The sequence below is a fragment of the Triticum urartu genome, chromosome 7A, assembly GCF_056163025.1.
Source record: "Triticum urartu cultivar PI428250 chromosome 7A, HENAU_Tu73, whole genome shotgun sequence".
Classification (NCBI taxonomy): domain Eukaryota; kingdom Viridiplantae; phylum Streptophyta; class Magnoliopsida; order Poales; family Poaceae; genus Triticum; species Triticum urartu.
The window spans coordinates 413,123,201-413,138,464 of NC_141879.1; the positions used below are offsets into that span (position 1 = coordinate 413,123,201).

A 15,264-nucleotide genomic window follows, 5' to 3' on the forward strand; every position below is an offset into this window, starting at 1 on the left:
TTGATGTGGAGAGGCCAATATGCCACCGATCAGCGGACCCGGTGAGAAAAGAGGCGAGCACGTGCTTCGTCTTGTGTCTGCGCCAACACAAATCCAGCTCAAAAATGGACCAAAAATGGGTCGGCAGGCGAACGAAAGCAGACGCGCATCCGTTTAGGTCAGCGTGTTGAGCCGACTTTTGTGTCCGCGCCGACCCAAACGGACGAAATGGGTCGCCCCGTTGGAGTGAGCCCTCCCATTGAGCGAACTTCACATCCAAGAATTATTGGGCCCCTGAAATTATTGGGAAAGCCCCATTAACCACTCATTTGAGGGGTTTTCTTTGGAACCTCTTGGAGATGCTCTAACACGAGTGGGATGGTCCACCTGTCTGTTAATGCACTCGGGAACATTGCAAAAAAGGAAAAAGTAAATGGCCACAGTACGAGTCAATGACACACTATACATATGGATCTCTCCTGTCATCACAGGGAACAGAGCACACAAGAATTCTCCTACAGGGCGGGGTATGGCAGTTACACTAGACGGCCCGTCTCAGGGACACAAGTACGTTACACTAGACATGCTAGCTAGCTGGCCATCCGATGTCACATGTAGGATCGATCGGAGCATGACAAAACTGGATCCTCGGCGGGGCAGGGAGAGACATAGGTAGATTGCAAGCAACGTACATGCTGCCACCACTTTGACGCTTTCCAAAGCTAGCAACGCAACAAGGGATCATCTCCTCCTCCCAATCATATCCTAAACAGATACCTCAGATCATCTACAGTGAGCCGAGTAGCGTGGGCACTGGATTTGTCTTCACCGAAAGCAGAGTTGACCATCGCTCTCTTTTCCTCCTGTTAACAAATGCAGGAATAATGTAAGACAGGCACCATGGAATTATAAGCAATGGTGACTCCATGACAAGGCAATTTCTACATCTGCTTCAAATATTTATGTAATCCTATTTCAAGTTTGCTTGTCCCCATTGTCAAATAGTTTGTTATTGTAGTAAACCTAAGTAGAGCTGCCTGGCTGGCTTTCCGTGCACTTGGATTTATTGGCTGTCCAGCTTAATTTGTTAACCATCATTTCCGTAATGTGCCAAACCAGAAATGAATTTCGATCCCCTATCAGACAGTTCTCTCACAAGAAAGATTAGAAAACTAACCTACCATGAGACGATCACTGACATGATAAAAGGGTATCAGTGATATTCATGCAGTGCATAATTCTCATCCCCCAAATTAACAAATAACAAGCACATGTTCCTTATGTGGATTAGAAGTGCTCATGAACTCACATCATAAGTGTAAGACGGATAATTACCTGCAGAGATAAAATACGATCTTCCACTGTATCTGTAATGGTTAGACGAGAGACAGTGACAGGACGAGTCTGACCAATTCTGTGTGCTCTATCAATTGCCTGGTCCTCAGCATAAGGATTCCACCAAAGATCAAGGAGTATTACATGGCAAGCAGCAACCATGTTCAGACCAAGATTACCCGCTTTCAATGACATAATCATAACTCTAACCTGAAAAAAGAAGACATCCAGCAGCATAATGTCAGCTGATTGTCCAGAAGTAGCAAAAGAGACGAGTTGGGTGAGGGGGATGACCTCTGGGTCGGTGTTAAAATCCTTCACGGCTTTATCTCTTGAATTGAGGGACATTGTTCCGTCTAGTCTCCTGTACTGTATAAGATTGCTGTTCAGTGAAAACTCCAGCAAATCCAGCATGCCAGTCCACTGCGAGAAGACAATGGCTTTCACAGGGGATACTCGGTTTGGATTTGATTCAATGGTATCACTGTCTGTAAGAGCATGCATGTTAATGATAGAATTCAGTATATCGACGGTCGCTTGTATCTTCGAGGAGATGTAACTGCTTTGACTGATAGAAGATAGCCCATCGTCTGCTGATGAACTCGCTATCGCATGAGTACTGGTCTTGCCGGAGATACAAATCTTTAATGTCCCTGATGAAAATACTGATTCAGTACTTAACGTGTTTCTGCAATTAGGGACGGGGCACATGTTTTCATCAGTTGTTATCCGCTCGTATATACACTGATAGCAGAAAATATGACCACACATCGCCACAACAGCATCCTCAGGTGTGTCCTGCAAAAAACATAAGTTATATTATTATTGTAGCCACTACAATAAGATCAAAACGACAAGTACTCCTTAGAAATATGAATTAGACCAGTTATTACATTGTTGCACACACTGTGCATAAGAAAAGATCGTGGCAAAATGGATGCAACCTTACCCAGGTGTCAAGCTGGGCTCAGAATTTTAGCCCTGGATACGACTACCATGACGAGCAGGGCCCAATTAGGTTTTGCATTATCCCATAAAATATGTAGGTTTTAACCAGTACATGTGTTCAGGTACCATTTTCGTTGTGTGGCTCCGCGCTATGAGGTCTTATGCCAAGAGTGTGAACAAGAGAGGGAGGCATATCTTTAGTGCAAACCATGGTCGAGTCAAACCATGATAACTTCCCAGATAGGCCCCCATCAATGAAGTTTGGATGGACTAGATTCATAGGGGCATGGATCACATAGATGATAACTTTCTAAAGTAACCCCTCAAATGTTGGGGTAATTGTTTGTCAGGGTTAAATATCGAACGATGCTAACACATAAATCTCATATAAAGATGGCACACGTGAGAGTTTGCACGATTGCACTCAAAAGAAAAGAGAAAACAGATGAACTTCAAAATAGTGAGGAAAGATCAAATCACTTACACGGCATACAGCACAAAGCGCTGATACTTCCAGCCTTGCAAGCAAATCTATTACCCTTTCCTTGGAAAGTTGTTTTGCCATCTCTATAGAACCATCGCCTTTAAATACCGACTGATGCCCCTTCACAAGAAGAGGATGATCACAAGCCTGCCTAAGGCGCAACAACAATAAAAGGATATTGGCATAGTTTTGTTTGACTGTTCCGGCAGCAGCATATTCCTGAAATGGATAGACAGCATGTCAGGAGTCATAAATTTCACTTCCAACATTTCTAGTTTCCACAAGGGATGCCAATGTTAAGCTTCTGTTGATCTAAAGAATGTCCACGCCTCAGAAACTACTGTCCACTTACCTCCCTAGATGTAACATAATGGTATAGGAATACCAATAAAGAATTCCACAAACAAAAATTCAAAGGAAAGCGGTAGGAAAACAAGCTGGGAGGAAAATCTGATTAATTAAAGCTAGACATGTTTGCTGTCGAACCCACCCGCATCAAACTGCAGTTTGGGTCACGGGTGATGTCAGGTTTAAACCACTGAACCTGTTTCCATCACAATTCCAACTCAAAAGAAGCCATAGCTGAGTTCCAGCCAAGCTTATTTCCCTCGACGGAGATGCGCGACAGATAGTGTGGCGTTGGAAAGGGTGCTATTAAGGAAGTTGGCTGAGGAGAGCACAACAAGAGAGGGAGAGGTAGGGGAGGGCGGCAACCACTACAGGGATGGGGAGAATACTTGAGACAGGGGGGCACGGAGTACCCCTTTGTATTGTGATGGCAGAAAACCCCTTATAGAACATGGAAAATACAAAGGGGTACATGGCTAAATATATATAACTCTTAACACACACACCCTCAAACCCCTGGTGGATCAACAACACTGAGTCCGGAGTGATAAAAGCCGTGTTGTGCTCTAGTTTGGGCCTTCATAAAGAAATCCACCAACTGTAACCCGGAAGGCACATGCTAAAGAGCATTAACCTGATCATGCACACCAGCGCGCACAAAAGAAGCATCAACCCCAATATGCTTGGTGAGCTCATGCTTCATAGGGTGACGTGCAATACTAATAGCACCTGTATTGACAATAGCAGAGTAGGTGTAGTGAGAACACCAAACTCCTGAAGTAACCACCGTAACCAAGTCACCTCTACCGTCAAAAGAGCCATAGCTCGAAACTCAGCCTTTGCACTTGAATGGAAACTGCAGTTTGTTTCTTCGTCTTCCAAGCAATGAGAGAACCACCTAGAAAAACACAGCAAAAAGTGAACGGCGATCCGAGGGATGACTAGCCCACGTAGCATTCGAATAGACCTGAAGCTGTAATGAACTGGAGAGTGGAAAGCACAGACGGTGAGAGATGGAGCCACGAAGATATCGGAGAACACGAAGAAGGTTGACTATATTGAACTAGAGTGGAAGCAGAGACAAACTGACTCAAAATATAGACAGGATAGGAGCCTAGGAGGTGTCCGGACGAGTGACAGCTGGATAGACAAGGCTCCCAACAAGACGACGATATTGTGTCGGATCACATAAAGGGGTCACTGAAACTAGTGATCAGACGTGGTCTCCAAGTTGTGAGGAGAAGGCCGGGTCGTGAGATCGCTAGTTGGTGACCTTTTCTATCGGCTAGTTGAGCGATAAGTGGATCAGGCAGTTGTGAGCTTGACCGTGTGTCATGCTTGTGCTATTTAAAGCTTTGTAATCGGTTCAGCTAAGTGGCATGAGAAATAGAGAAGAGAAGAAAACGCTCCGGCTAAGAGGCGTCAGCCGAGCACCAAAAAATTCCTCTATGTGTGTGTTCTTCTGTCCAACATTTGGCACCAAAGCCTCGTGTGTCGAGGTCCAATCCTTCGTCGTCGTCAAGTTGTGTCATGACCAAAGGAGAAGGACATGCTACCCGGTAAGTCGTGCCACCGGCGGCAAGGAGGTGATTGTCATGGCATGGAGGCCATTGCCACAAGGAGTTCATCATCCACATCGGAGTCGTGGACACGGTGTGTCGCCAGCAACGAAGATGCGGCGAAGGCGTAGGAGGTGCGCCTCTCATTGAAGCCAACGGCGATGACAATCGGTGTGACGAGATGTCAATTACGGTCGTCGATGTGCTGCACCAACGGGATCGACGACAAAAGGACAAAAGGCTTCACAAGAGGATAAATAATAAGATTAGGGAGGTGATTGTTTGAACTAATCTTGTTATTAGTGTTAAGTGTATAGGATTAGATAATGTTTAATTTGTAGTCGTAACACTAGAAGCTGCGGCTGTGTGCATATGTTGGGACGTGGACGTGGCCATGTGTACGCATGCAAAGCTAGTAGTGTTAATTAGTTGCATGCGTTGTTAGTTAGTAGAAGTGGTGCACGTGTGCTTGCATGGATAAGGCTAGTTGTTAGATAGGCTCAAGTGTGAAACTAGTGATCAGACGTTGTCTCCAGGTTGTGAGGAGATGGCCGAGTTGTGAGATCGCTAGTTGGTGGCCTTTTCTATCGGCTAGTTGAGTAATTAGTGGATCAGGCAGTTGTTAGATTGACCATGTGTCATGTGTGCGCTATTTAAAGCTTTGTAATCGGTTCAGCTAAGTGGCATGAGAAATAGAGAAAAGAAGAAAACGCTCCGGCTAAGAAGCGTCAGCCGAGCACCAAAAATTCATGCGTCGTAAGAAAATACTGCCATATCTTTTGGCGTGTGTTCTTCTGTCCACCACCCATGTGCTAATTTCCTGCACAAAGCCAACAATCACCAGAGGCAAAACGCTCAAACCCCCGCTATCCGTATTAACATGTCCCCGTCCCCATATCGGTGCTTCATAATTGAAGAATAGGAGCAAGTGAAGCAGCTAACCCGTTAAAAGATGCAAACTATCGAAACCACACTGCCAAAACCATGTACTTGCGGGCTGGGCTGGGCTGGGCTCTCATCCCAAACCACCTAAAACCGCATGCACACACCCTACATTAAGCAATGAGCCAATGATTGCAAGCAACTCTAAAATAGGACTCTAGATCATGACAACGATCTTCTACCTACATATGACACTTGGAAGTGGAGACAAGGCACATGCCACCAGTTTAGCGATCAAATAGTACAAAATTATAATATAACAAGGCCATCGACAAAGTATGGGGAAAGGTAAGATAAACATGAAGTTTTAACCAACCTTGAACTGTTGCCGAGAACGTTCTTCCAGTGTCAAATAAAAAGCTCGCTCCTCCTTTGTGAAATCCACCTTTTGCAACTTAATTGTCTTTGGAGGTAAGTTTATGATCGGTTCTCCATTTATCTTAGTTTCTACATATAAAAAACAGCAATATGAGATCAGCAGAGGTAGCAAATGGAAAAGAGTCATGTCAATATGTGTTTAGAGATCTCCCAACAAAATTATACAATGTGAAACCCTATGGAAGTTCTTTCTATGAAAAGAAAAGAGAAAGGAAGTGCGGGATACTGAACACAAGTGGCTAGCGATATTAACACAGGTGCCCTAGTGTTTTCAAACAAGAAATCAAATAACCTACTATCTTCTCTTACATGTAACTCAAAGTACTGAACACAAGTGGCTAGGAATATTAATACAGGTGCCCTGGCATTCTCAAACACGAAATCAATAACCTACTATCTTCTCTGACATGTAACTCAAAGTTTCTGTTCTTCCAACTGTTCGCACAGTAATACCTATAACTGATTAGGAAGTCATGGAACTAGAGAATGCCTACCCCCAAAAAATGGTGTAATCACATGCAGATTTAAACTTGGATATAATTCATCAAGTTCCCATAACTAATAAAAAGTACTAAGCGGCGTGGTTGGAATTGCATTAGTTTGCAATGAAATATCCAAAGATCATATATACGTGAGTACTCAGGCTCAACCATGCCGTATGTATTCCCTCCCTTGGTACATGGATATTGGAACTATCACTATTAAAAAACAGCCGGTTAATCAGTTAACTGGCCGATTATTCCTTCCTCAGAGGGTCACCGAGTAGCTGATTCACTGATTATCAGCCAATTTGCCTATTAATCCTCCACTCGCCAGACAACCAGGCAGTTACCAGTTAACGATTTCTTAGATAGGTGCAGTAAATACACATTTTTCTCTCACCTTTTGTGCGACGCAGGAGAACTATCCTCAACACAGTTTGTAGTTTCTTATACCCATGGACTGCATTTCTAGCAATTGGGTGCTTTATCATTGTACAAAATGAGCTATATGTAGAATATGGATCATATTTCAAGAAACGGAAATAGCTGTAGAGCTCATCGATTGAATTTTGTATAGGTGTTCCTGATAAGCACCATCTCCTTTTTGCTCTTAGTCCACAACAGCCTTTAGCCACTTGAGTTCGGAAATTTTTTATCGTCTGAGCTTCATCAAGAACCACCCGAAACCACCGTACCCGGGCAACTGGGCCACTGTCAAGGTCAATATCTGAATCCTTAAGTTTCTTCTTCCTTTTCTTAGATTTGCTTGGTGGTTTTCTTTTATTACCAACAGAAGATTCTTCCCCATTCTTTTGATCTTGGTCATCATCAGCATTCTGTTTAGGCACTTCATTCGCCACAATTGTGTATGTCGTGACAACGACATCATATTTTGCCAGCTCACTTGGATCTTTGGTCCTTGCACCACCATGGTAGACTAAAACAGATAACCTAGCACTTTGACTAACCTTGTCATTCAATTCATTAGCCCACTGCTTAAGAACACTAGCAGGGCATACTACTAAAGTACCTGCAGCTGGCCTTGTCATGGATCGCATGGTCGATGATGCAGATGATGTGCCTGTTTTAGTCTTCTTGCGTTCAACTTTGCTTTCAACAACAATTCTATTTGGAACAATATCCATATGACTACTAGATGGTTTAACATCACTAGTACTAGCTGCTGTTGATAAACTAGCGTCTAAATCCTTCTTGGGTTCATCGTTCATAGACTGTTTCGCCTTATCAACAACAGTCACTGCCTCATCGTCTTCATCAAGGTTTAGCGCTTCAGATTTCAAAGGATCTGAATCAGCACACATGAACTTAGACTGCTGACTCTTCTGTTTTAGTATAAGGGCAATTGTAGACACAGTCTTCCCAAGACCCTGTAACAATAAACTACTTATCATTAAGAAGAATTTAACAAGAAGTGAGTAGTTTTTGAAAGGTTGGAAACCACAAATAACCTGATCATCTGCAAGAATTCCTCCTGCACAATGTGAACTATTCTCCTTCGAAACCATCCAAGCTAATGCCATTTTCTTTCAAGGAGAAAAAGTACGTAAGGAACATGATATTCAGAACACAAGAAACTAATAAATAATTGATATTCAGAACATGATACATATATACACAGAAATATGTTACTACACCCCATGGGTTATACCCTAAAAAGCATGGACACGGCAAAAACAGCCATATCGGCGTCCTAGTACGGGGGTGCACAGCAATACGCACGGATACGACGGGATACGCGTATTCGAACAAAAGAGGTGGGAGAGTGACGGGACAGTGTCAGATAGCAGATATGTACAGCTTGATCACGGATAGCACTGCCCATAAATCCAGCGCTGAGGTTTTGTGATCCGAAACAGAATCCAAATTTTATATTGGATCCAAAAGTATGCAAAGACATGGTGGACAGAAAGATCCCGTTGAGCAAGAGAACTCGCGGATCACTATTCCCCTTGAGTGAGTATATATACTATCCATCTGATTAGTACTTGTAATAGTACTAGAACATCATCTCTTTCTTTTTGCAGCAATACAATAGAATGATGCATGTAATTCAGAGAATGGAGAATTTAGGTACGGTTATTGAGTTGTGCGGCAGAATAATTTGAAGATTTGACGGGGACTATACGAAAGAATACATGGTGCTCGTGATAGAGTAAGAACCAGGTGTTGCATGGCATGCGGCCAGCCAGGCAACAACAGTACTTGTAGACATGCCTCTGGATCAAAGATGGCGTAGACATGAATTAGACCATCTCTAGTTTAGTTGTGGCGTGAGTTATATTTTCTATTCACGCCAAACTTCTATGGCACCATATAAACTTGTACTCCCTCCGTTCACTTTTATAAGTCATTTCAGACAACTCAAATTGGGCTGTTTTGTACATTGTCTGAAATGTCTTCAAGGTCTTATAAAAGTGAACAGAGGGAGTATTTCTTTTCATTATCCAGTTTGTTGTGCCCTCGAAATAATTTGATACTAATGAAGATAATAAATCCTTCTGTTATATTATTATTATATCAAAATCTTGATGTGCGATGCAAACTTTAACAGTTCAGATTGGTGGGTTCGGTGACTAGATTGTAGTACATAGCCTGGAGTATGCTGTCCGTACTAAGGGCATGGCGTTTTGACTCTGGGGAGCATGTACTCCTGCGGTGAACAGTAAATTCAAACAAAATAGCAAATAAATTTAAAAAAATCTTTTTCATGTTCGTGTTATGTCCAAAGCATGCTTGACAATTTTCATGCGAACTGGAACCATAGCATTTTGTCAGTGAAAAAAACAAAGTTACGTGGTTGAGAAATGCCAAAAAATTGGTGTTCAACTTTTTTTTTGCACCGATCTAAATGCTTTAGCTTTCCACCTAAACATTTGCACATAACATTTGGACATCAATATGTACATGGCTGAAAAATTCGTACCCATTTTACATTTACAAAAAAAGAATTGGCACACAGAAGCAAATGCTCCCCTGAGCTGAATTGGATATCTGGAGTATATATATAGTTTTATGGAAGAAGTATGTAATATGCAGGGTGTAGGATGTAGTATATAGCCTGTAGTATGCCTTGTGCAGTAAGGAGTATATGATATCATAAAAAAACAGTGTGACTGAGAAATGTAGTACACATAGGGCCTGTTCTGATCTCCTCCAGCTTCTAATTTCACCAGCTTCATAAATAATTTTGTCCCGAACGTTTGGGCTCCAAGAAGCTAACTTCTCGAAGCTGACCCAACTCGCAGTGCAAAAACGTGAAGCTCGGTCGGCCCAGCTCCACCAATCGAAGAATCAGAAGTTCGCCCAATTTACAGGGAGTTGCCACCGCCAAAGGTAACGGTTCGCTGCCCCCCGCACGATAAAAAGAAACCAGCGATCCCCAACTAATCGGTACCCCTCTCCCTCCCCCGTATCGGTGCACTGGGCCCAAACAAGGCTACCTCCAGCCGGCCCAATCAGTGCCAAACGGGCCAGAGCCCTCCCAGCTGGGCTGCAGCTCCACGAGAAGCTGCCGATGCAGCCGAACATTCCTGCGATCGCTACGTGAAGTTAGAAGCGAGGAGGAGAAGCTGGATATGTGGAGTTTTGAGAAGCCAGAGGAGATCCGAACAGGCCCATAGACTGGAGTATGCCAGCCGCGTGATGTAAGAAGTATACTATGTAAGATATGTGAGTATGTGGTATGTCGTGTCTAGATGAAATCATGTAGGAGGCAGTATGCCATTGAAGAACTCTGTAGTATGCTATATGTGGGGAAAGAGGAGACAGTAGTATCAAGTGTGTGCGTGGACGTGGGATGCAGCATGTTAATTGGGAGGATGGCGTTGTGCACATTATATGGAGTATATGGTATTTATTCTTTATATGCCAACCAAATTCTTTTGTTGGCAATTTCGAAACAGACTGAAAATGGGTTTTGGACAATTTTTATGTGGCCAAGAAAATCGACTTACATGTGCATGCATGTTGTACTAAATGATGTCCAGTTATTATTTTATTATTCTATAGGGACATTGTTAGTTGGGAGTAGGATCCCATTTTTTGTCTGCTCGGTGAGAAAGAATCGCCCAGATAGAGAGAATATATGTAGGTTGTTGGTAACTGGACTATCTATTTTTTACGTAGAGAAATAAAGCAAGATTTGATTGTTTGGTAGGGAGATAATGATGACACACAAAGAGATAGATTCGGCGTCTCTTTGGGATAAGCTCACAACCACGATAAACGCCCAATAAACTAAGAAATGAATTAATGATAATTGCAAGCGAGTCGGATGTGAAACCGATAGCCACTACTATTCAGAAGTTCTACCAATAAACACAGGCTCGATCAAAACATCAGGATATTGTGAGATCAACGGTGGATGCTATGGGGGTAACTACACCCTTATATATACTCGCCGTATCCCCATACGGCTGTTTTTGGAAAATGCTGTATCTCGTGTCCCTGTATGCATATCATCATGTCCATGTCCCTGTATTTGTGCTTTTTTTAGGTTATACTACCCCTAAATCTGGCATAATTCATGCTTGCGGAATTGCTATTCCATCTTCTTCATTTCACACCTTACTAGTCAATAGTACAGTGCTGACGACATGCCCTATAACAGGGATAATGCATCCTAAATTCGACTACCACTTATCATTAGTTCATTTTCAATTGGACTGGGTCATCATGGAGAGTACAGTGCATTAGCGTGGAAACATAAATATGTGAATCTCACAGTGTGATCTCATGGCACTCCAGAAGTAAAAAACCCGCACTCATATAAAGAATAGTGTACCTGGTGCTTAAGCAGAGATACTGATAAGACACCCTCATCGAGATCATCTTCCCTTTTATCCAGACTAATGTTCTGCATAACAGAATAATAAAAGCAAGTTACTCAAACCATAGAATCAAATGTGAGAGTAATAGCCAAATAAATAACCTGGATTGCTAAAACTTACTATTTCCATGGGCTGGTAAACAAGAACATGCAGATGTATATTCTCATTGATAAGTCAAAACTAGCACTTGCATTTATAATGCAACAAAATTATTTTAAAAAAGATTAAAAGCTCTGCAAATGCAATGGTAATGTATTTATTATTCTGACTACCGTAGAAATATGCAGCACATAAGTTTGGTATTTATGCAGTAAAATGATTAACATGGCAAATTCATATAGGTAGAACCTGTATTTTTCTTCAGATAGATACTTTAAAAGACAATGGCACATGTTAAAGCAGCATGTCGTTACAGAGTATGATTTTGAGTTCTGATAGGGATTATCAGCTGTCTTTTAATCCATCAAGCCAAGTCAGCAATGCAAGTCACGGAACTTATCAAAGAAGAATAAGTCAATCATAGATAATTGCCTCTGGACAAAACGTCACATGATTAGCTGGGCATGAACATGAATGTTGTTTATGTCTCAACGGACCAAAGATGCATACCTGAAGAGCCTCTTGATATACTGCGCTCTCGTCAGGATCCATAAACCTATTTTCTAGGTTTGGACGAGCTTGCATGTCATTAACATTAGCAAGTTCATTGTTACTGGCAGAGTTATGGCCTCCAAAAGATGCAGGCAGCATCCTATGTGAACTAGGACTATCATATACATAGACATCATCTGGCAATTTTAAAGAGGGAAAAACATTAGTACTTGTATTGAAATCCTGCAACCATTTCCAATGTATGATTCAATTAGACTAATTTGAGACTAGCTACACAAACCATCGTCATTTTCCATGGTATCCTTCTGGGCATTACTCACAGAGTAGCTTCGGATTGAGAACCTTGAAGATGAAGGCTGCCCAGTGCCATTGGCATCATTTGTTCCTATACTATTATCATCCAACCTTTGTGAATTTCCATTGGTAAAACGTGATGGGAGTTTACGGCTCTCACTTGCAACACTTGGATGTGTAGATTTTGACGTGCTTCCACTGGCAAAAGATGAAGGAAGAATCCTCTTGTTATTGCCATTTGCATCCACTGCCAAACCATTACGCTCCCTCACTGCGATATCAAGTCTACTGGACGAGAGAGAGGCCCTTCCAGAATCGTGTCTTGGCCCCGAATTTGAATGTGGATAAGTTCTGTCCCCCGAACCTAGTGTATAACGGGCTTTCTCAATATCAATACCATTTGCGAAGGAAGGTGGCAGAGTTCTGTACTGACCATTATCATTTATATTACACCTGGAAGAAGAGGGAGTGCTCCTCAACAAATCTTCGTCCTGAAAGCAGACTGATTGCCCTCCGCCATTCTCGCCAGATGTGACATTTGTAGAAGTTGGATCGTCAGAGTCAGAATCAAAATCATCACCACTATCCGATATCAAGTCAATAACATTATCGTTATCGTTATTCATACTGCCGGCAAGCATGTGCACCGCGTCTGCTTTTTCAGGACTCAATTGTGGTTAGCATTCAAACCATGCATGCATGAACAAGGTCAGATGGCAGAGTGTTAACCTATCTTTCAGCCTCCAGACTGAAAGTAAACCCACTTTGAAATTTATGTAGATGATTGGCAAGCTAGACAGATAAAGCACACCACACGATTCCTGGTAGCACTAGCAGTTACTCGAGTTATCCGCAATTGGCCTGCAAGCGGATCACATAAAATTGCAGCTGAGTAGATATCAAGTTATGGTGCACAGAACAGGAATAACAGCATGAAAATATTGTTCCAAATATCGGTCAGTTAATCAGCATCTCGGTCAGTTAATCGCCACTCAGTGGGTCACCGAATATCCAATTAATTGATTTATTGGCCGTTTAACTGATTTATCAGCCGATTAACTGGAAAATGCCATCTGAAGTCTTTCCTGTCATGTAATAATGGTTTCGATACCTCCCTAGACTAGCCTTTAGAGGGGTTATTTTAGTTCCATCGTGGTAGTTTGGTGCCACGGCGCGCAGCCAGCCTGTTTGCTGTTCCGTTTTTTCGATTCCTGAACTGTGTTTGTAAAACTTTTGGTTTCATGCTCTGCAGTGGAACCAGGGAGGCCCTTGTGGCTCCCTGATGCTCTAAAAATTAACTGGAAATTTCCCCTATTTATCACTACTCGGCACCCAACCAAGGTACCAGTTACCGATATCTTGAACATTGGAAAATATTGAGGAATTATTTTGTGAGAACCCCTCCTAAAAGTCATATGCATGCTTTATCGTCCTGCGAGTGGTCAGATGGAATTCTTCAGCATTAACACACAGGAAGAAAACGATAAGGAAAAGATATCAAAATTATTATAATTTTATTAAAAAAAAGTGGCAACACATCAATTGGAAATTATAGTGACCTAAGCCCGGAACAGATCAGTTCACTGGAGAGACTTTCCAGATCAGTTCAGCTCTAAAAATGGACCAATCAGACCCTACGCGCACGCTGATGATAGATGACGGTTAGGTCTACGCTGAGGACTGTACTGGATTGAAGATGTCATTTCAATACCAGAAAGTAGAAAGGACTTTGCACGAACGCGCAACCGGACCAAATTCTGCGGTAGGGAACCCATGCTTGACGGGATCAACCAATCTCCCGATCCGAGACCGCCAAGATGGCCCGGCCCGGAAAACCCCATCCGGGGAGAACCGAACAGCAACCTCGAGTTCACCCGAACAAAAAGCAACCCCGAGGCGGGGAGAAAGCCACTGCACGGAACCCCCAGCAGCAACACGCACCTCTCGGGAACAGGCGAAAATCCGCGAGATCAGCCCTCGCGGCGCTCGACTCGGCGGCAGAGGAGGAACAGGCCGGCCGTTGGATACCGTTGCGGACTGGGCCGCGGCGGGATCAGGTCTGGGCAGGGGAGGTCGCCGCGCAGTTCACTGGGAGGAGGGGTGGCCGCACGGACAGGTGGAGGAGCAGCCTCGTGGAGGCGGAGGAAGGAAGCTTTTGGTCGAGACGTGTCGCGGATCCTATTTCCCCAATCTTTTGCGTGTGTTTGGTCGTAACTCTAGCCTGCATCATATGTATAATTTTTTTTAAAAAAAATAGGATTTAAAGTATTTTTAGCAGATCCTGTAAATCGGAGTCCCGCAAAATCGTTTACGGTTTTCGAAAACGCGCCCTCGCGGCACCGCAAATCCATACTCGGAGTTTTAGACAAGTTCATGTTTTTGAACAATTTTATCTTAATACAATAGCAATATAAATTAAACCTGTTAATGCTTTGACATCATACAATACAATAATCATCTCAATACAACAAATGTTCAATTGCAAATAATTAAAACAATATGGTCTGAAAATGATAGAATGTTCAAATCACACATGGATATAAATAAGATCAAATAAATAAAATGGGAGTCTATCTCTCATACGGTTTCCACTGATTGATCATTATGTAGCTAGGTGTGTGTGGTATTGTTCTCAATCTGCCGATAGGTCTCAAGAATTGCATTGATCTGATGTGGGTTCATGACAGGTTTGACATGGTTACCAATATTGTCATACAAAAACACTAAGTTTAATCCCTCATCCTTAATCATTATATGTCGTGTAGAATTAGACATGCAGCCATGATATTGAAGAGGGATTTCTTATCCTAGACTAGAAGCAAGCAGGAACTCGAACAATAGCAAACCGAGCTTGCAACACACCAAATGCCCTCTCAATATCCTTTCAGTGTGCTTCTTGTGCTTGGGCGAAAATAGTTTGTTTCTTGTCTTCTGGCTTACTGATGGTTGATACGTCTCCAACATATTTATAATTTTGATTGTTTCATGGTATTGTATTATCGATCTTGAATGCTTTATTATACTATATTTTTTTAGATTAACTTATTAACTCG

At 42.5% G+C, this 15,264-nt stretch overlaps 1 protein-coding gene across 2 annotated transcripts; it reads right to left on the reverse strand.

The window, feature by feature from the left end:
- Positions 1-426: 426 nt before the first annotated feature.
- On the reverse strand, positions 427-14,415 carry LOC125520035 (helicase-like transcription factor CHR28). Of its 2 annotated transcripts, XM_048684828.2 has the most exons (12): positions 14,153-14,415; positions 12,645-13,072; positions 12,198-12,575; positions 11,915-12,093; positions 11,260-11,331; positions 7,925-7,999; positions 6,856-7,843; positions 5,912-6,042; positions 2,747-2,965; positions 1,609-2,112; positions 1,315-1,524; positions 427-842 (listed from the first exon to the last, which is right to left on the reverse strand). In XM_048684828.2, the coding sequence occupies exons 2-12, from the start codon at positions 12,850-12,852 to the stop codon at positions 738-740; spliced, it is 3,069 nt and encodes a 1,022-aa protein (XP_048540785.1). In that variant the 5' UTR covers positions 12,853-13,072; positions 14,153-14,415; the 3' UTR covers positions 427-737. The 2 variants fall into 2 exon arrangements, with proteins under 2 accessions (XP_048540785.1, XP_048540784.1); XM_048684827.2 differs by having other exon boundaries at positions 12,198-13,072.
- Positions 14,416-15,264: the final 849 nt, after the last annotated feature.

Coding starts and splice junctions, on each gene's coding strand:
- LOC125520035 (XM_048684827.2), bottom strand. CDS start 12,852: ATGCTTGCCGGCAGTATGAATAACGATAACGATAATGTTATTGACTTG. Junction 11,332..11,914: donor TATATCAAGAGGCTCTTCAG/GTATGCATCTTT, acceptor TCTGTTATGCAG/AACATTAGTCTGGATAAAAG. Junction 2,113..2,746: donor CGCTTTGTGCTGTATGCCGT/GTAAGTGATTTG, acceptor TGTTTTTTGCAG/GACACACCTGAGGATGCTGT.